At 42.0% G+C, this 21,011-nt stretch overlaps 3 protein-coding genes across 5 annotated transcripts; 2 read left to right on the top strand and 1 right to left on the bottom strand.

Moving 5' to 3' along the window:
• The first annotated feature begins 537 nt into the window (after positions 1-537).
• pdpr (pyruvate dehydrogenase phosphatase regulatory subunit) lies at positions 538-12,093 on the top strand. The gene is made up of 18 exons (XM_084009695.1): positions 538-649; positions 1,310-1,583; positions 1,939-2,072; positions 2,400-2,481; positions 2,677-2,840; positions 2,998-3,119; positions 3,344-3,461; positions 3,773-3,922; positions 5,337-5,529; positions 5,749-5,873; positions 6,128-6,283; positions 6,382-6,515; positions 6,696-6,844; positions 6,977-7,089; positions 7,227-7,321; positions 7,513-7,602; positions 7,728-7,910; positions 8,774-12,093. The coding sequence occupies exons 2-18, from the start codon at positions 1,321-1,323 to the stop codon at positions 9,179-9,181; spliced, it is 2,679 nt and encodes an 892-aa protein (XP_083865821.1). The 5' UTR covers positions 538-649; positions 1,310-1,320; the 3' UTR covers positions 9,182-12,093.
• A 278-nt stretch (positions 12,094-12,371) lies between these two features.
• Positions 12,372-16,258, bottom strand: mrps11 (mitochondrial ribosomal protein S11). Its single transcript, XM_084018695.1, has 6 exons — positions 16,065-16,258; positions 15,781-15,876; positions 15,562-15,660; positions 14,577-14,706; positions 13,234-13,299; positions 12,372-12,559 (listed from the first exon to the last, which is right to left on the bottom strand). The coding sequence occupies exons 1-6, from the start codon at positions 16,166-16,168 to the stop codon at positions 12,452-12,454; spliced, it is 603 nt and encodes a 200-aa protein (XP_083874821.1). The 5' UTR covers positions 16,169-16,258; the 3' UTR covers positions 12,372-12,451.
• Positions 16,259-16,744: 486 nt separating this feature from the next.
• mrpl46 (mitochondrial ribosomal protein L46) lies at positions 16,745-20,798 on the top strand. Of its 3 annotated transcripts, none has more exons than XM_084012824.1 (4): positions 16,745-17,035; positions 17,679-17,880; positions 18,687-18,857; positions 20,434-20,794. In XM_084012824.1, the coding sequence occupies exons 1-4, from the start codon at positions 16,760-16,762 to the stop codon at positions 20,679-20,681; spliced, it is 897 nt and encodes a 298-aa protein (XP_083868950.1). In that variant the 5' UTR covers positions 16,745-16,759; the 3' UTR covers positions 20,682-20,794. The 3 variants fall into 3 exon arrangements, with proteins under 3 accessions (XP_083868950.1, XP_083868949.1, XP_083868951.1); XM_084012823.1 differs by having other exon boundaries at positions 16,754-17,035; positions 20,431-20,798; XM_084012825.1 differs by having other exon boundaries at positions 16,754-17,035; positions 20,437-20,797.
• Positions 20,799-21,011: the final 213 nt, after the last annotated feature.

The raw sequence follows: 21,011 nt of genomic DNA, 5'->3' as shown, positions 1-21,011 counted from the left end.
ATGGTAGCAATGACATACAGTAGGAATAGTCTTTTACAAGTCAAAGTACTGTTCTTTAAAATGTTGCTTTCTCATTGACCTGTTCAGTGTGCAGGTTGTGCCTCTGTCAGCCCCACGTCTCTCGGAATAAGCGGTTATTGATAACAGATGGATGGATAATCATTGATAGATTCATGTGCATAGGCTTTCACTTTCATGTTGCAACTGATAAAGTGGGGGCAAAATGTACTAATTGCTGGGTAACATAATTTCTATTAATATATCATTTTTAATTTGTTGGTAACTTTGCATTTTCTGAATCTGCAAAGTATAATAAGTAAATGAATCAAATACACGTCGTAAAACGTGGCCAATAATATTTCTGCAAAATGTAGTGTAGTATTAGGATTAAGACGCATAAAAAGAAAATACTAATATAATAGTGAGTAGATGCACATAGTGTTACATTCAATCACTGGGCATTAAAACGTGTTTTAGCTTCCCCAAATGAAACCAGCCATTCCGATAATTCACAGGCAGAAGCATTTAATTTTGAAGGGTTGGACCGGAAGTGTGTCACTGACTGGACTGCTATACCCAAACAAGACTTTCTGTCACATTAGTATTCACCTCTGTCCGAAGAATATCACAACGTCTCTTGGCTGATTGGGTGAGTTATAAACAATTAATAGTGCTGGAGAAAAAAAAATCTCAACGGGATTGACGTTTAGCTAACGTTCCTGGGGGGAAATAATAAACATTAGCTCGCTTTTCGATAGCCTGAGCTATCCAAGTTACACAAGCTACCACTAACGCTAACCAGAGAGGCTGAAAAGGCACTAACTGTCAAGAAAATACTACGAATCGTTACGAATGTAAAGGTCAGCTAACACTCTTAAACGTTGCCTCTGCGATAAAGCCCCGGGATAATATACAGCGATATCAACGTAACGTTGCTGTAAGCTAAAGCTAGCTATGCTGCGAAATGGATAACTAACTCGAACATTACATGTTTAAGGTTAGGGCTAACATTAGTCTGAAGTTTACTTGTGACAGCTGAAGGACTTTTTGTAAGTTAACCTTGCTGGCTTGCCAGGCCCGGTATTCGTTACAAAGTGTAACTGTAACGTTACTGTATGGTAATGTCAACCTACGTCAGTTGAGCTAACACCAAACACAACACTTTCCCAGCTAGCATACCCAACGTTAGAATGTCCTAATGCAGTTGTAACACTCGCTAACTTGGCTAACTAAGTTGTATCTTAATTTGACCTTGAACTATTGCATACACGACCAGTTTGTGAGTCTGTGCGTGTGGTTGTGGTTGCAGAAGGCACAGCCATGTGCAGCTGTGTGCGGAGCTCCAGGGCTCTGTCCCCTGTTTTGCTCCCCAGGCTGCTGCTTCCTCAGACGGGGTACAGATTAGCCGGCAGGGGACTGTGGACCTCCCCACACTGCATGGCTGTCAATGGAGACTCCCAGCTTCTCCCACTGCCCAGCCAAGCCCGTGTGGTGATCTGTGGAGGAGGAATCGTGGGAACATCAGTAGCCTTCCACCTCGCCAAACTGGGCTGGACTGATATCGTGCTGCTGGAGCAGGGCAGGTAAAGTATTTCTGTTCATTTGTGGGGAATGTTTGAAATGTTAGTGGAGGTAGGGGGATCAGTTCAGACCTTTTGGTCTGGGGTGTCCCAAGTGGGCCACTGACTTATGCAGCAATGGCATTTAAGTATGTTGGAATCATATTACTTCACTGTTCAATCGAATTTAATTATTAACATTACAGTGTCTTACAGTTTCTTACCGTCCTGTGTTTAACATTTTAATTTCAAAGATATGGGAGGGATATTGAATATATGCAGTTTCTACATAAAGAGGCGATAGAGGATCAGTGAAAAGGGTTGATTGGATATTTTTTCTGCTGAAGCTGTATTACCTCTCCTGTAATCCTGTTGGCAGACTTGGCGCAGGTACAACCAGACTGTGTGCTGGCATTGTCAGCGTGGCAAAACCTATTTCCATCGAGTGTCAAATGGCAAACTACTCCAATACTCTTTATCAGCAGCTGGAGGAGGAGACCGGAGTCAAAACAGGTCAGCCTCTTTGACATGTTTTACTTTTACTCTAAATACAAAGACAGAGGTTTCCTATATGACTGATATTCTGCAAGTAAATAACCATGAACATTTTCCAGATATATGTTTAATACATGCTTAATCTTATTTACCTATTTGTAAATATTTTATGACCATTTGTACGTTTATCTCGATGATAATGATAATACCCTTCAGTTTTGAGTTAGTTATTGTTTTGCCTTTATTTTCTTTGGGGAGAGCATTTGGGTGGAGAAAGTAGTGAGTAGTTTGAGACCTGCTGAGTCACAAAATATGTGGTTTGGTGTGTTTGTTTGTGTGTTTCAGGTTATGTGAAGACGGGGTCTCTCTGTTTGGCCCAAAATCAAGATCGTTTTCTCTCTCTGAAGCGCCTGGCATCCCGACTAAAGTAAGATCCTAAAATCTCAATGAACAGATGGTAGTAACGTACCTCATACAGTCTCATCACTGTCACATTTATATTTTTTGTCAAAGCCCCAATGTTTGAGGGTGGATTAGGTTAGTAAATTAGACAGGGTTCGTTTTAAAGTTTATTATATATTTTAGAAGGACTTTATCTTGATCTTTTTCACTTCATTCATAGGGTAATGGGGATCAGCTGTAACATCATTAAGCCGAAAGAGGTGGCCAAACTCCACCCACTTGTTAATATTCATGACCTGGTGGGGGCGCTACACCTCCCTGCAGACGCCGTGGTGTCTTCACCTGATGTTAACCACGCTCTGGCTGTGGCTGCCGCTGGACGAGGTAAGAGACTCACAACTTGCCTTTGATAGAGCATTAACACACGCAATAAATATTTATGCTTAATTCTGACTCATACTGTTTCTCGCTCTGATTCTCCTCTTTTTCATTGGTATCTCCTCCATCCCTCTTTTCTCCTTGTCATTGTCATCCTATCCAGGGGTTCAGATCCTGGATCGAACCACTGTTCAGCAGGTTCTGGTCGAGAAGGGTCAAGTGACAGCAGTGGAGACTGATCGTGGCTCCATCAATTGTGAATATTTTGTCAACTGTGCTGGACAGGTAAACGTTGGAGGGAAATTGTGGGATACATGTGGGAGCATCGACAAATTAATTCCACATAAATCTTGATTCCACCTACATTGTAATACTAATACTAATAGAAATATACAGTGTTACTAAACACATTCACTTATATGACACATTGCAGTGTCTCCAGTGTGGGGCATAATATACATGTGGTCAGAAGCAGATAGACATATTTGTTATGTCTGTCTCTGCTCTAGTGGGCTTACGAGCTGGGCCAGGCTAGTGAGATGAAGGTGTCTGTCCCTCTTCATGGCTGTGAACACTTCTACCTCCTCACCAAATCTCTCCAGGAGCCACTTCTACCCAACACGCCAGGTGTTAACATTTAACCTTTTCTTTCAGCAGGAAAAATTGCTAATGGAATTTAAACTCCAACCACTCTTACTGTTTTGCCAGCCAGTGATCATATGCCCTTATATGAAATATGCCTATTTCATTGTTCAATTAAATTGCTCATCTTTCATACTGTAAAATAATTTAACCACTTGGCCCCTTGTATTGATAAATAATATACCCTTAACATGGAAAATCCAAATAATTATTTAGAGTACATTTTCAGCATGTTCATACTTGTTGCGTGAGGTTACAGAGGAGGTGATGTCACTGTGCCTGTGTCTCTGCTCCAGTGGTGATTGACATGGACGGCAGGATATATGCACGGCCGTGGCAGGGAGGCCTTTTGTCAGGGGGCTTTGAGAAGAACCCCAAACCTATCTTTACCGAGGGCCGCAACCAGCTGGAGATCCAGAACATGCAGGAGGACTGGGACCACTTTGGTAAGATGGCTTATATATATGTGTGTTAATGTTAACAATTAACGTTAAATATAATTTATTTATGAAATATCAATCTTCTGTATACATTCACCATCTTTAACCTATCATATTCAACTTATTGAAAGACACTTGAGTTGATCCATTCAGCTGTCAGTAACTTTCACACACACACAAGGTGTGGTTTGTTTTGTGTAACAGTACACTGTCTCCGTTGTTTACTGAAGGGAGTAAAGTAATTTACTCAAATATTTGGAGTTGCATAATGGGTTGTTGGCCCCGTTGATAATTCACTGTACTGATGCATTTTGGAGATTGTTTGGTTAGGTTAAAGTCATGGTATTCAGTTTATTTTAAATTATTTTGATATATATATATATAGTGAAGTTTCCTGGAAACATTTTTTAGCTGACTCAGTTCAGTTGTCAGTGTTTTTGAAATGCAATGTAATGCTATGAATTTAACTGTAAGCAATGTCGACTCAAAGTACACCTCACAAATGTAAAAACACACACACACACACACACACACACACACACACACACACACACACACACACACACACACACACACACACACAGCTGTCTTTTGGCCTTGGCCCCTTGCTAGTAATCTGAGATCCGTCATGCAGCTTGACGAGTTGTCGTAAAGACGTCGTATATCACCGGCCAGCCCTGAAGTGGACCACGGCAGAGTCACACTAATCCATTACTGAGCATTCTACAGTTGTATTTATAGTTCACACGACCTAACATTTGCATATTGTATTTTAAACAAATACAGTTTATTGGATTAAACACCAGCTCACCTCCTGTTGTTATTGTGCTACTTGAAGCATTAAGTGATGACTGGAAAACAGAAAAGTCTCTTGAATTTTCCTTTTTATAATGTTGGGTCACAAGATTTTATGTGTTGCCTTTTGTTATGACGTGATTACCATATATCACATCTTTCAGTCTGTTAACATTGTACGCATTTGACCTACTAGTTCAGCTTTCATGTTGGTAAACCTGCTGGTTGTTATGAGCACAACATGGGGATGAGGGTTCCCGTGCATCAGAAACTTGTTGAGTCTTTGCAATGGCGGATGGTTTGGGTCTTTGGGTGGTTGGGAAAGAAGGCAATTGAAGGCATTTTTTTTGTTAATTCATTCTTTAGCCAGCAAGGCAAGAAGCAGCCTCATTTTTTATAGCAGGAATCATTGGGGTTTATTGGAAATGTGACTTTAAATGCTGAGAAATACTAAGACAGTACAGCTGGTATGTCTTGCGTCCAACATTTGTCTTGATCATGGTGTCTTTTTTTTATGTTTATTGTATGGAAGCATTACTGATGCAATAAATTGATGATGTGGCTCCTTTTTGATAGGATTTCTCATGAGAGATTGTATAGAAACCTTATTGTCTTCTACCTGCAGAGCCAATGCTCAGTGCCTTGCTGAGGAGAATGCCAGGTCTTGAAGCAGCTGAGATCCATCAGCTGGTCAACTGTCCAGAGTCCTTCACCCCTGATATGCGCTGCCTGATGGGGGAGACGCCAGGTGTCTCTGGCTACTATGTGCTGGCTGGGATGAACTCCTCTGGCCTGAGCTTTGCTGGAGGAGCTGGCAAGTAAGTACTTATGTGGACAAACATTAGCAAATGATTCTGAATATTTTTACTTTATTCTACACCTGAAGACATTATTTAGGAAGCTGACTGAAATGTATTTCACTGAGAAAATAATTCAGCCTCGGTCTATTAATTTCAGTGATCAGATGTGTGATGTGGATATGCTTTGATTGCATTACAATGAGGCACAAATAACATGTTGTGTGGTTTGGCATCCAGGTACCTAGCAGAGTGGATGACCTATGGCTACCCCACTGCCAATGTCTGGCCACTGGACATCAAACGCTTTGGCAACCTGCAGAGCAGCCGAACCTTCCTGCGACACAGAGTAATGGAGGTCATGCGTAAGTAGTTTATAGGTTTAGGGTGAGGAAAGAAAACCATGGCCTACATTTCCATTGTAAATGGTTAACAACAGCGTAGATAGGTAATAAAAAAAAGTTACACACTGTATGATTGAACTGTTATCTCCAGACGAGCAGCACAATTAACACCTGATAAGTCACAAATTCATAATGAAGAGTGAGTTGCCAACACCTTAAAGGTAGTATCATAAAGTGTTTTGCATTGGTTTGATTATGTCTGTGTTTGTGTCCAGCCCTGCTTTACGAACTAAAGGTTCCACGCTGGGACTTTCAGACTGGCCGTCAGCTGCGGACCAGCCCTCTGTATGATCGTCTGGACACCCAGGGAGCTCGCTGGATGGAGAAACATGGTTTTGAAAGACCGAAATACTTTGTTCCTCACGGAAAAGGTACAGATTACTCACCAGCAAGATACTGCATTATATTTGTCCCGTCTTCAGCAAATTTCAGAGAATCCAGGAGTTTAAAAATCTGATTGTGTGTGTAGATTTGCTGTCTCTGGATCAGAGTAAGACGTTCTACAAGCCAGACTGGTTTGACATTGTTGGAGCAGAGGTGAAATGCTGCAAAGAGGCTGTATGTGTCATTGACATGTCCTCTTTCACCAAGTTTGAACTAACTGTAAGTCACAATGCACTATGGGCAACTTGTGGGTTCTGATTTCCAACCATACATGTTTTTAAAATGGTTTCTTCAACTGGCAGCTTCTGATGCAGCAGTTATGTTTTCACTCTGTGAGCAATGCATCCACTGTGCTGAAGTAATTTAAGTTGCACCTTGTGGTCTGTCCTGATGTCGCAGTCATCGAAGAGCCAGGCCCTGGACCTGCTGCAACATTTGTGTGCCAATGACCTGGATGTTCCCGTTGGACATATTGTTCACACCGGCATGCTGAATGACAGGGGAGGCTATGAGAACGACTGCAGCGTGGTTCGACTCAGCAAGAACAGGTCTGTCACACCTAGGCAACGATATCTGACGATACACACACACACACACACACACACACACACACACACACACACACACAGACATGCAGTTGACCATGACCGTTTAAAATAACATCTGTGTCTCCTCCCCAGCTTCTTCATCGTCTCTCCGACAGACCAGCAGGTCCACTGTTGGTCCTGGATTAAGAAACAAATGCCCAGTGACCCACACCTCCAACTAGAGGATGTCAGCTGGAAGTACACTGGTAAGCGCACAGCACCGTTGTTCAGGTCCTGCAGTGACCTGATGGATAAAAACACCAACTGAGGAGCTCTGTCTCAAACCTCACCTTCTACATCGGTGATCAAAGTCTTTTTTAAAGTGTTTATAACTCACCCACAGCTTTAAATCTGATTGGACCTCGTGCAATGGATGTTCTGGCTGAGCTGTCGTATGTTTCCATGACACCTGACCATTTCCCCTCCATGTTCTGTAAGGTAGGAATCTATAATAACCATAATCATAGTGGTGAAAGCAGTAGGACCAGTGATGATATTGTCGAAATAACTGAGAAAAGTTTCAGCTGTGGTTGTGTTGGTCACAGTAGCACAAGAAATTGTTTATACTCTGTTATGAGCCCCACATTGACGAGAACGATATTTAACTTTGTGTGTGTGTGTGTTTACAGGAAATGAGTGTTGGCTACGCCAATGGGATCAGAGTGATGAGTATGACTCACACTGGAGAACCAGGTTTCATGCTGTACATACCTATCGAGGTGCGTCCCACTCACATCTGCAAACACATCCAGTCTCAGTTCCAAATTATATTTGGTAAAGTTTAAGAAAGCCACGTACTATATGTTCCACTTGAATCAGTAATGTTTCTCCCTGCTCTCCGCAGTATGCACTGCATGTATACAACGAGGTGATGTCAGTGGGACAGAAGTATGGGATTCGTAATGCCGGGTACTACGCACTGCGCAGCCTACGCATCGAGAAATTCTTTGCCTTCTGGGGTCAGGATCTCGACGCCTTCACCACCCCGCTGGAGTGTGGACGAGAGTTCAGGGTGAAATTTGACAAGGTTTGTTGCCACTTCAGTTGTGTAAACACATTGAGCTGAATGATATATAGGCCTTTGTGGATTCTGACTGCTGCGTTCTCGTCAGGGGTTCAGTCAACAGAAACTCTTTGCTCTGTCTATTACACTATGACTTTGCCAACCTGATTTACTATTGAAGCTCTTGCTTAAATTGGACACTATTTTTTATGCCTATACACTGGTGATAGCTTGGATGGAGACATTATTTTATCAGGTTGTCAGGTCATCAGTCCCATTCATATGAATATGCCTGGAGGGAATATCTTCAAATTTGGCACAAAATTCGATTTGGACTCGAAGATGAACTGTGACCTCACAGTGACCTTTTTTTTTGCCATAACAGGTGATCAATCACAGAATAATAAAAAGTATTATGCCATCTGCTTTGCTTAAACCTCAAATATCTGTGTTATAGTCTTTGCTGGGATGTAGAGGCAACATTTGTCACCAAGCTGCACCTGCAGGCATAACAGGTGGCATTTTACACCAGCAGTGGTAAAGTTTGTCATCGCTGTCATTTTGAAAACCGTGAAACATCAAGAGTGCTGTCCGCTGCACGCGGTAATGATGTCAACACGGTATTAATGACTGGACCTCACAGTGTAAACAATGGTTTCATAGATTGCGTTCAGCAGAATCGATGTCTTCACTGTTTCGTCAAAGAAATGCATGAAATGAAAAGTGTTTGTAGATCATGTCCCATAATGCCTCACAGTGCTCCTTCATTCATCTTCCTACTTGTCTCACCTTTTCAATTTCCCACAATCCTCTTTCCTTTTACATATTTCTTTCTTCTTTCCGCCACATCTTTCTTCTCACTTGTTTTCTCTCTATGCCTCCACCAGGACACAGATTTCCTTGGGCGTGAAGCTCTGCTGCAGCAGCGTCAGGACGGTGTGTCACGGCGATTCGTCATGCTGGTTCTAGAGGACCACGACACCGAGCTGGACCTGTGGCCATGGTGGGGTGAGCCCATCTACCGTAACGGCCTCCTGGCTGGGACGACCACCAGCAGCGCCTACAGCTACACTCTGGAGCGCCACGTCTGCCTTGGCTTTGTATCCCCGCCGCCAGGCCCAGAGGGGCTCCCCACGCCCATCACCCCAGACTTCATCAACCGTGGGGACTACGAGGTAGACATTGCTGGTCAGCGCTACCCAGCCAAGGCCAAACTCTACCCCTTCAGCTCACTCTTCACCCAACAAAAACGCCGCAAGGACGACATGGAGTTGAGCAACCTCCACGGGAAGTGATGCGGAGTAATAGAAGGCCTCGCTTTAGTCTCAGTAAGGGCTTCTGTGACACTTCTGTCCTTCGATCCACTCCTGCACTTACCGATCGGTGCCGACCTCTCGTCCTCTTCCGAGCTCCATATCCGAGGGCTTTATGCACAATCACTCCTTGTCTCTAGTATGTAACTTCCACGCCTACTTCAATGTGCAATATTTTAAAGGCACCAAATACCAGATTCTGCAGTTGTCCGTCAGCCCCGCTTCACACTCAAACACGTTCCACAGTTTGCCGGGGCAGCCTGCGCCGGTCAAGTGCCTTTGTCAAGGCAACGTCAACAATATTTGTTGAGGACTCTTTTCACTTTGTTCACTTTAACCCATCCAGAAAGGATTTAGAACAACAATCTCCTTCAGTAGTGTGCGCACTCAGAGTCTGAAAGAAATGTCATTCGATGCCGATGCCTACATAGTCACTGCAGTCGTTGACTTGTCATTTTACAAACTGTAAATTTGCTGCTGAGAAGAATATGAGTGAAGTGATTTAGAGTCATTAGGCCTAATTCAGATACATAATACTGTCCACTACTTTCATCTCCACTACATGTCCTTTTCAGTCAGGGGAAAGAATCAGGAAGCCTGATAATCATTAGTAAACCGTTGTTTACTCCTCCTGAGAAGGCTCCCAGGGCTCTCCTAAAGCAAAGTGAGCCTTTTCCCCTTGATTTTGTCTTTTCAACGTTCAGCTGTTCCGGTGATATTCTGCTGTTTGTCGAGTTTGTGGTAATGAATTTACGGTCATATAACCCGCCCCGTTATTTATGTTTTGTGGTCGTTTCGAGGCAGCGTTGCTCTTTCAGTGCTCAAGTTGTGTTTCATCGATGTGTTGTTTAGCATGTGGCCGATGTGATGTGATGCACGGATGAGAAGTTTAAACCGAAGCTGGAATCCCAGACATGTTTGTTGAAGTCCACAATATCTTACATTGGTGATTTGATTCTTCTTTTTTTTGCGTTGGGAGTTAAAATGTTTGTGTAAAGGAAGGACTTCATTGCAAGTTAAAATAAAGCGATGTATTTTTGTATAGCTAGTGTGTATAAAATCTCTATTTTCAGAACTGCACTTTTTTTCTAGTCAATCAGCTTTAAGTCATATCAGCCGTATGAATCCTCCATACTACGGTTCATTCTTGCAGTTGTCCCTTTGATTGGACTTTATATCAGTTGCTATCCAGCATTATTCTGTATTTTTGAGTGTCATTTGTCAGCTTGATGTTTTCCTACAAGTTCATTTATATACACCTTTAAAGTAATTTGGTCCTTTTGTGTTTTGCTCCTTTCATTGGTCAAAACAGGGAGATCTAGCTGGTAGGGATTCACTTCAGGAGCAGTGTTGCTGTGCAGAGCAGGCAGTTGAAAGTTACATCATAATAGTCAGCACTTGAGTGTTTGATCAGTGTGTCAAAAATGCACCAAACGATATGTTCCCCTGCTGGGAATGTTGACAGCTAGCCTGACTGGCTTATGGTTGAACAAAAAATAAGAACAGGTGCTTCTGAGCTCCGAACAGCTACTTCCTGATATCGTCATATTACATTTCTGATGCAGATTGTGTTGCTCAATCTTATTTCCAGCATTTTAGTAATTATCGTGCTTGAGGAGGGTAGCACATGTTAAAATGAAAGAGATGATGCAAACAGGAGAGCAAAGCCACTGTAATAACACTGTGACTGACAGGCCTTAGATAACTCTAGACACAAACTGAATCCGTTAGTGTTTTATAACGTTAAAGAGTTGTTTCTGTTTGTCAATCACAAAAGGGCCTTTTTTCAGTTGAGTAACAGAAGGCTTATTTACAGTGTATCTCCAATGTTTAGTCTGTAACTGTGATATATGATTGGAAAACTACAGATTGGTGCTCTCAGTATGTATTTTCTTTTACTTCAGTTTTCCTTCAAATGGTTCTGATCTCAAGAGCAGGGGAATCTTGGCTGCAACAGTCCAGTGACGTTAGGTGCCGTCTGAAGCACTTTCACCTCTGAGGGGAGAAAATATGCGTGTTGTTTGGTTTGAATATTGCTGAAGATCAGATGCTGCGTTGACAAAAACAGGAATATGGAAAGCTTCAACCGACGGCATCCAAAAAAAAAAAGCAACCAGCGAGTCAGATGTTGCTTTTAAAGGGCTAATTTCTCTTTATGTGGGTTGTTTTGTAAATCACATTAGTCACTGTTTAACTACAGGAACTTAACATTAGCGGTGCTCAGCAAGTCCCCTGTTTATATCCTCAATGAAGGCTTCATGTCAAGTCAATCTTGTCACCTCTGAATTCTGTGTGAAGGTGTCTGGGACACTTTGCAAAAACAAACTGCTTTGTTGACGTCTATATATTGGATGATGTGATTGGCTTTTGTAACTCTCCTGAGTGAACGGCTGAAGAGAAATGTCCCTGAGCATTTGCACTAAACAAGAGCAGCCTGCTGTTTTTTTGTTCCTGTATGTGGTCACCGGTTTTCTATGTTATGCTAAGTATCCAGGAATTTGAGTTCTCTTGTATGTCAAAGGTAAAAAAACAACAACATTATACTACTACTAGTACAGAGCTGAATATTAATTATATCATATAGCATCCAAAAAGTTTGAGACAAAAAAAAGAAAAGTGAACGGTACAAATTGAATTTCAGTCTGGCAAAGATGAAGTCTGTTGTAATGATCACTAATCGGTGAAATTGTTGAGTTTTCGGTGCTGAAACAGTGACACTCCACTGCATTAGTTCGGTGCATGTTTGTCTTAACATTTCCATTTTAACTCTGCTTGTATTGGACTGATCTGTAACTGCCAGCGTTTTTCTTCAGAGCTTTACAATAATGTATTTATATCATGTTTGGCTGTGTAAAATGTACAAGTTTGAGTAAAATCTAAAGAGAAATGTTCAATTTGCTTCATGTGTTCGCTTCAGATACATCTGTTACCGTCCCCATGGCAACCAGCCGTGTCCAAACAGAAGACAATTACAGCACTGACACAGTGACACCTTGAACTGCGTCCTTTCTCCCCCCCACAGAGACATCGGTGTGTTTCGGCAAACATCCACCTCCTAATGAACGTCAGACTTTGTTCATGTGTCAACAGGACTGAGACTTGCACTTGTGCTCATTAATTGACAACATCCAAAGTTATCTCCACTAATGAATTATGAGGTCAGCTCAGAAAGTTATACAACAAAAAACACTTTATTAGCATATTACGACACAACCGCTTCCTCCTCCTGCAGTGCATTCTGGGTCACAGAGATCACGTCCTCCTGGCTTTGCGTGGGCGACATCCATTGTGTGGCACAGGGGTGTTGTCGGTGATCGATACCACCTCCAGGCCTCCCATCGTCAAGCCTTTGATCGCCGACTGCACACCCAAGAAAAAAGCATTCATTCGTTAATGAAGCTAATGGGAACCGATCAAGACGTGTGTGGCTCCTCATCCATCCATCTATCGTCTACGGCTTATCCTGTATTCAGGGTCGCGGGGGGGCTGGAGCCGATCCCAGCTGGGCTCCTCATAACCGCCTTAAATAAGCCTCATTATGAAGTCTGAAATGAATTAGAGGTCTTCCTTCTACGTGCAGCTACAGGTTTATTTGAGATGCACTCCCACTGTTAGATGAACACAGAACATGCTTGCATCTTATGAGCCTATGATCCTTTTGCGTCTCTTAAATTTGCCTGTGCTGTCCTGTTACTCTGAAATATGAGGCCAGTTTTGCTAATAAGATAAGAATTTGTTACACAAAGATGATAAAGACATGCTGGTTCCATCTTGGATTTGCTGCTTTAATCTGTTTTATATCATTGTTAATTATAAACCGATGGGGTTTGGATGAATTCATTAACTGCAATCAAGCGATGGCCTTAGCATTTACCCAAATGTATCCAGATTTTTCTGATATTTTACAGACTTATTATCAAGACATAATTATGAAAATCTGTTTCATCATTTCGACATTCGATATGTTGTGTTGTGAGATGCTGAAAGATAAACTGCAATGGGATGACTAGCAATAAGTCACAATAGCTACTCACCAGACGTCCAGGACCAAGACCTCTGACCACGACACGGACAAACGTCACTCCCTTCGCTGTGGCTTTCTGTTCAGAGGAGAAGATGCACAAAAGATTGGTGTCTACATATGCGGCCATCCATCTGACTCCACTCTTCACAACAGCTGGGTAAGTATCATTTGGGGAAAGCTCCAGAAAAATTAACTTCACTGCATTGTATGAACAGCATTAAGAAATCACATTTTAAACAACAAAAAAGGCACTCAACATGTTGTGACTGTACATTATAATTCATTCCCGGGGCAGGAAGTGTTTTATCTGTTAGAACAGCAACATATTGTCTATATTTTACCGACATGTTTAGAATAGACTGGCACTCCAATCAGGGCCTGATTGTGTTATTGGAGAACTTAAAGGATTACTGCCAAACAAGCCCTAGTTTCAGCTTTGCAGTGTGAGGATTTGCTGCTCGTCTTTATTTAATGTGATGATAGATGATAGCGTGATGCGTAGCTAGGGCCTTTTGATTGACATTTTATCAGTATTTCCTGACCAACACGGCAACCTCTAATCTATTTAGAGATATATATCGGTTATTTTCCATCTGGACTTTCAATCACTAACAAGTGACGAAGCTCCTATTAAATTCAGTTACTGCAAATCAGTGTGATCTTAACCCCGTCAGCCAGCAGCCTTCATAAATCAGGCTAACATTAAGTCTAAACGAGCGCTTAACACCAACTGCTGCACTCTGTCACAGTCCTCAGAGGGGACCGCTTCCTCGCTATAAACATTTAATATTCATAAATGATAGTTGTAATGATGGTAGAGGCACTGATGATGCTCTAAACACGACAATTCACTTCATTATGAAGCATCTTGAACATGCAGCCAGATTAATGTTTATGGAGTTTAGCTCGACATTTATTAAAACCATACTCCATCACATTCTGAGGAACAAGCTGATGCAAATGAAGGTGGTGAGCCCCTATAGAACCAGATGCTATCATGCATTTCTCATAGGAAGACAGCGGGTAAAAAAGTCAGACGTAGAAGAGGTTGAACAAGTATAAATTTGCAATATCTTAATGTAGGGCGTCAGACATATTGTATGTTTATGGCAAAGCTGTGTGCTGCTGTGTTATCTGTGTTCTCTCAAATGCCCAAGAGACGTTTCTCCTCAGGGGAAAAAATAAAAACCAATCTCATCTAAATTGCTAATGAATATTCATTTATTTTAAACAGATGCAAGTCCTGCTTGTATAACAGGTTGGCCTGACAAGTCGTCAAGAGTCAGGTGTTCTTGAGCAACACAGCGAACCTGATCCCACGCAGTGAGTTACGAGTAACGTGTGAGAACTTACCGAGGCGGCAGAGATGCCTGCAGTCTGAGCAGCGATGGGCGTCGACTTCTTGATATTCTTGAAGCCTTCTGTTCCGCAGGACGTCCTGACCAGCGACTGTCCCGTGTTCTCCGTCAGCTGGATGTGTGTGCTGGGAGAGGACAGGAGAGTCTTTCAATGGGTTACTGACTTACAACTGTTTTTTTGAAATAGTCATAAATAAGTATAATAACACTAATTATAGGTTAGATGTTTGACTGCATCACATAGTAATAGAATAAGTACCATAGCTAAATAAAACATTCATTAACACTGCTTCTTCACTTGGTCCAGGAGTTCTGTCCTACAAATTAGATTAACCTAACGGAATAACATGTCTTAAGTTAAAAAATATATATTTCTAAATGCTTACTTGTGCTTGTTTCTACATGAAATAACGCATAGTTTTAATCTGCTCTCAAACCTTATCCTAGTGCCTATTTTAAAAGCACAACACAACAGTAGAAGTCTTACATATGGAAAGTGTTCCCTAAACAGTATTTGACTATATTTTAATATCTATTCAAAACAATTAAGCATGCATTGTCTAATTAGGACTTTAAGTCATTTTCTGAAGCAGGAAGCTAAAATGTCGTCACTCTGTCCACCAGAAGGCACTTACAACGCCGAACTTCTGGTTTGCAGAAATAAAATGTCATTTTGAAAAGTGCAAAAAAAGAAAAAAAAGTTTGTTTCATGACAGAAAAGGAGCGTTTTGCCTTGTTGCAGAATCTAATAACAGCTCTCATCCAGCAATGATTGTAGTGCAGCAATCAGAGATATTAGTTGCACTTGTATGTGACAGGTCAGTAAGTAATACTGTGCTGCAGTACTACTGTAAAAAGGGATCTACTCCTTTATTTGTACTTATTTCCCCACGCCCCCCTTTGAATCCAGTGACCTAACCTAATCAAAACGATGTTAAAAAATCCCTGTGTATTGTTATACTTTTGCAGTTTCCACTTACTTGTTGTATGTGGCTTTAATGTGAACGATTGGCAACTCCTCAAACTTCTTTCCACCCCATCTCAGTGAACTCTCCTGTCCAACCAGTGGAGGAAAGTTGCTGGAGGATGGAAACTAAGGTCAATATGTCATCAGCATTACAATACCGCTGTGAGTTAGTGAGCAAAGACATAAAGTCAGTAGACCACCATGTACGGTTGTATGTGTGTCGTTGCCTGACCTGGAGGTTTTCCCGGAGTCCGTGGTGGATGCTGCGGTCTCCTGGAGTCTGACAGCACTGCTACAAAGTGTTCGCTGCAACCCAACGCTCCCCAACCTGTCGACACAAACATTCATCAGCACCATCATCATCATCATCATTCACTAATGTGACTTGTCAATTAGCTAAAACTAGTTTCTGCTACGGTCATCACAACTGTCACCTGGACGTTACAGTTAAATGCATTGCTACATAACAGAACAAACTGTTAGCCGTTAGCTAACACGAATGCTAGTAAAACATACCCATAGAGCATTTTCAGAGAGCTGCCATTTGCATTTAGGGAGGCAGCTACATGTCGGCAAACGTTACTCACAGAACGAACTAACACACAGTTTAATGTATACATATTTAACACGTTAAGAAACAAAATCGCTGGCAGACATGAGCTATTTTACACAAGACAAGCGTGACATTGACGGTGCTGTAAATCCAAACCAGACCAGTGATATTTTTAACTTTTTTGAGGGGTGGAAAGTTTAATATAATGCTATATACATTATTTGTACCATTACAAATACAGTTTTTACTTATAAACTCTGATAATATTTACATAAATGTTATAATAAATGTATATAGTGCGTAAAATTAAATGTTTTCTTCTTTTTTTATATATTAGTATATTAATAGCACCCCCCGCGCTTTTATCGGAATAGATCGTTCGACTTTCCGCACAGGATTGTGGGTAGTAGAAAAATGCTGCCTTCCAGTACTTCGTAAACCGTCGTAATTATAAATTATAACGGTGAAGGCTCGAAGTAACCGTCAATCTGCCTTATGTTCTGAGAAACCAAAAGGAGAACATTTAATTTCGGGAACTGGCTGTAACTTTTTGGTCTTCTGATATCACCAACGTGATTATAAACCCTTCCTTTAGCCGGTCTCCGCTCTGTTTAACACGAACATTGCCATCGTCAGGATTTTTTTGAATATACAGTGAATGCAGCAGAAAAAGATGGCTGCGCCCTGTAGGACGATGGCGAGTCGGTCTCTGTTACAGTTTCTGTCTTGTTTTAGCAAGACAGCGAGCAGGAACGCGGGGTTTCGCCAGTTTTCCAGCTCTTCCGTATGTCGGGCGACGTTGCAGACCCAAAGCGTGACAGAAAGACCGAGTTCTCCGTGGACTTTGATGGCAGCCGTGTGTTTGCAAAGGCTTCCGGTCATTTCAGCGGAGTGCAGCCCGATAGAGCAGCAGTTCAGACAGATGATGCAGCAGGTGCGTTCGACCAGCACGAAACACAGATGTAACCGTGAAATGATGTGTTATTTATGCCGTATAGTAGGTGACCATCTTGAAATACTGCGGAGGCACCGATTTTGTTACCATACAGCACGTGACCGTGATCTGGTCTACTGGGTCACAGAATCCACTGTACACCTGCTTACCTTTTAAAACCTGGCATGCGAGGACGTCACTTATAACGAGTGAATATGATTTTAAATCCTCTCTAACCACGTGAGCAGGCTTTTAAATGAATTCACCTAAGATCACCCGACAGTATTTTCAGTATAGAATTAATAATAATCAGTTTGGCAACTTCTGCTATATGAATCTCACTCTATGAACCTCACTCTCCATTAATGACTGAGAAATGCTGTTATTTCCAGGACATACAATTTGTGAAACTGCAGTCTAAGAAAAAAAAAAGCACAAGTATTTAAGGATTAAGGATTATCATGATATCATTTTTCCATGTATGCTTTGTGCTTCTACACATTTAATGCAGCTGTAGAATAATGTTTAGCTGCAAAAGGATATGAGGTAGATGACACCTAGCGACTATTTCCAAATCCAGTGCATAGAGGCCAACAAAGTATCCCGGAGATTGAGATGGAGACCTGCTCTGACTTAATTTCAGATGGAGCTGGAGAAAAGCTTGCTGTCGGAGCACGAGCTGCGGCTGCTGGAGGACGCCGAGAGAATGAGCCGTAAGCAGGCGGACGACTATGACTCTGATGAGGAGGACAACGGCGGGGACCAGGAGATCGTGCTGGCACAGGACCTGGAAGACTCCTGGGAGCAGAAGCTGAAGAGCTTCCAGTCAGGGCTGAGGGTCACAGGTCAGTACGGGAAAAAGTGACAACATGTTTCACCAGCGGGGTGAAGAAGTCTACCAGAGTATACACAGTATGAAAATCGACTTAAAAGGGACAGTGTGTAGGATTTGGTGACATCTAGCGGTAAGGTTGCAGATTGCAACCAACTGAATAACTTCACTCACCACCAAGTGTAAAACTATGGTAACGATCTTGGCCACCCTTTCCACAATAACCCTACTTTAGGAGCTGTGGTTTTCCAATACGTAGCTCATGTTATTACAGTTTCACATGTGTGTTTGGTTTGTCCTTTCTGGGATACTGTAGAAAAACATGGCGGTACAACATGGCACAGTCCTTGAAAAGGACCTGCTCCCTGTAGATACGAAGAGCTCGTTCTAATCTAACGAAAACACAACAATTCTTAGTTTCAGATGATTTTACACAAATTAAAACATAGTTATGAACATTATATCCCATTCCTGTTAATAGATCTACACAGTGGCACGCTTAAGCATTACAAATGTGCCTGGTGAATTAAATGCTAGTATTCAGCCTTTTGCCTTGCTCCAGTCATTAATCAAGTGACACAGAATGGAGAAGAAATTTGGGGTTTAAAGAAAATGACCAGGGAGGAAAGCAACTTGCATTACTTTCACTGCAGTAGTCAAATGGGTTGTTTTTTTTTAGATTAAGGAAATCTATGCACTCCAGAACGTCCAGTTTGCATTTCATTCCCTGTGACATTTCCAAAGTGTGTGTGAATTTGGCTCTGGAGGCTTAGAGAGCCGTAGCCGGTGGGAGGCGGCTGATGACCCTGTCTTGTTTAGCTGATGCAGATAAGGACTTGTCCTCGCCGGAGCGCTGCCTGGCCGACTCGCTGCTACTTCTGGCCGAGCAGCAGGTCGGGGCTGAGAAGCTGTGGCTGCTGCCTCAGACTCAGTGGCAGGAAGGAGAAACGCTGCGTCAGACGGCTGAGAGAGCCCTTGAGTCCCTGCCAGGTAACATCAATCTTTCACAATATGATACATTTAATGTTTCAATGAAGCCGCTGATATTCAGTGCATTGCTTTTAAACCCTTGATATTAATGTTTTAAAATAAGTATCCAAGTGTTTTCTCTTTAAAATGAAACCATTTTGCTTTCGGTTCCTTTAATATGTGATGCAACTCATGGAGACCAGTACTGTTAGATAACTATGAAGCATATTCTATTAGTCATTAAATTACTATATATAAAATAATGGACATGTAGATAACACTGGTTATCAGAAATCTGTTTTTATGTGGTTATATTATCATCTTTCTGATGCTTTTTGCGAAAGTTCCACGTTTAGTTTCCACTAGGAGTCTTAAAAATGTGAAGTTTTAAAAATTCACACGGCTCACTTTTCCATCGATATATCAGCAGACTCTAAATTATTTATCTAGTCATTGATGCGAGTATTACGTCGAACAACAACATGATGTTGAATTATTTTCATATTGCCAATAAGCGTGCAGCTTTCAACGTCAACTCTTTGGATGCTATTTTCCTGTATTTATGTCAACGCATTGTGCAGAAATTGGTTATCATGCCGCCAAAAGAAGCAATTCATTGCAATTCATACTTTATGATGGGTCATGTTTTATTCTCATCTTTACAACAAAAGCGCTGTTCTTCACGCCATCTTTTTAATTTACAGTCAATTCTTGTAAATAAAAGGATAATGAAGACCCAGAAGGGTGTGTAAAATTGTTATAATGTATTTCAGTTAACCTCAAAGGAAATACTATGCTATCCACCTCTAAAACATTGGCTGTAATTGGTTGTGTTATTGTCAACACGCTGCGTTTGCTGCAGTGTTACTGTATCTACATCCTGATCTCTTCAGCTGTTATGACCCAGTTTTATCCTCAGGATCATTAAAGTTTGATGTGATCTTATATAAAATAGCTGCGTGCTTCTTGCAGTACAATCATCCTCAAAGCTCCGACCAACACGCGGCATTTTTCAGATCCTAGCCAGTATTTGGCTCCACGTCGTCACATCCACACTTAGACCTCGGCTGGTGTCGGCTGTTGATGAGGCTTCAGCTCACGGATCAGCAACAGTCAACAAATGACATTAAGGAAGTTTGGCGTCACAGCTGGTAACGCAGAGAACCAATGTTCCAGGGATCCTGTAATGATCTCTCCCACCCACCACATATGTAAAACTCACTGGGAAACAGGCTTTTTTTTCTCCCTCTCTGCACCCGATGAAAATCAAGCCTTTGAGCTGAAGCATTTAAACAAAACGCCTGTGACGGAGCATGTTTGAACTGTTTCACAACACTGCTCATGAATGTGCCAACTCCATCAATCACTGCCCATTAAGACTTTCTACTTGGTGCCCTAGTCTGCATGTCGAGGAGCATGAGATGTACACGCCAGGAGATTCATTAAAGCTTTTGAGAAAGTGCAAATTATGGCAATAACATACTTTTAATACAGCATAAACTAAATCCAGCTGCACAAAACGTTGTGCACATGTGCACCTTTTCTCTCACCTTGCGTCTCCAGCTGAATGAACTCACACCCTGTTCTCTTCCAGCAGCAGCTGCTTTCAAGGCGACTTTCCTCGGCAACGCCCCCTGCGGAGTGTACAAGTACAAACTGCCCAAAGCCGCTCGGACGGAGACATCGGTCGGAACAAAGGTGTTCTTCTTCAAAGCCGTTCTGTCAGACGGCGGCCCCCCCGCGGCCCCCGATGCTCCCTTCCTGTGGGTGAAGAAAAGTGAGCTGCCGCGCTACCTGAAACCGGCGTACACGATGAAGGTCGACCGCTTCTTCCTCGACGCCTAAACAGAGAGCGGGGACACTGACTTACAAGAATACACAAAACAATAACGTCTCTTATCTGTCATCTTGTAACATAAAATGTTCTTTCATTCAGTATATGTGTTGTATTATATAAATAAATTGTTTTTCCACACGTTGTGTGGGCTTTAAGTTAGTAGAATCCTCACCTGCACGTTATATCAGCCAGTAATATGTATAAGACTTGGTCTGACTCATTAAAACTATTCTCATTAAGAATTAAGTCATAGAAGCTAAAAGTTACATAAGCAAAGTTCTAAGTGTGATTGTACCCACAATGCCCTCCTTCCAGCACTGAATCAGCCAGCTGGCCCT

Source organism: Eutrigla gurnardus (assembly GCF_963514095.1).
Source record: "Eutrigla gurnardus genome assembly, chromosome: 1".
Classification (NCBI taxonomy): Eukaryota; Metazoa; Chordata; class Actinopteri; order Perciformes; family Triglidae; genus Eutrigla; species Eutrigla gurnardus.
The sequence above is the reverse complement of the archived record's forward strand: the minus strand, read 5'-3'. Positions and strand labels throughout refer to the sequence as shown.

What these genes read in the sequence shown, in the direction of transcription:
- mrpl46 (XM_084012823.1), top strand. Translation starts at nt 16,760, where the DNA reads ATGCAGCAGAAAAAGATGGCTGCGCCCTGTAGGACGATGGCGAGTCGG. An exon ending in TCAGACAGATGATGCAGCAG is followed by an intron (nt 17,036 to 17,678) that starts GTGCGTTCGACC and finishes ACTTAATTTCAG; the next exon opens with ATGGAGCTGGAGAAAAGCTT. An exon ending in GTCAGGGCTGAGGGTCACAG is followed by an intron (nt 17,881 to 18,686) that starts GTCAGTACGGGA and finishes TGTCTTGTTTAG; the next exon opens with CTGATGCAGATAAGGACTTG.
- mrps11 (XM_084018695.1), bottom strand. Translation starts at nt 16,168, where the DNA reads ATGTATACATTAAACTGTGTGTTAGTTCGTTCTGTGAGTAACGTTTGC. An exon ending in GACTCCGGGAAAACCTCCAG is followed by an intron (nt 15,661 to 15,780) that starts GTCAGGCAACGA and finishes TCCATCCTCCAG; the next exon opens with CAACTTTCCTCCACTGGTTG. An exon ending in CAGGCATCTCTGCCGCCTCG is followed by an intron (nt 13,300 to 14,576) that starts GTAAGTTCTCAC and finishes TCCTCTGAACAG; the next exon opens with AAAGCCACAGCGAAGGGAGT.
- pdpr (XM_084009695.1), top strand. Translation starts at nt 1,321, where the DNA reads ATGTGCAGCTGTGTGCGGAGCTCCAGGGCTCTGTCCCCTGTTTTGCTC. An exon ending in CGCCTGGCATCCCGACTAAA is followed by an intron (nt 2,482 to 2,676) that starts GTAAGATCCTAA and finishes CTTCATTCATAG; the next exon opens with GGTAATGGGGATCAGCTGTA. An exon ending in TTGTCAACTGTGCTGGACAG is followed by an intron (nt 3,120 to 3,343) that starts GTAAACGTTGGA and finishes TCTCTGCTCTAG; the next exon opens with TGGGCTTACGAGCTGGGCCA.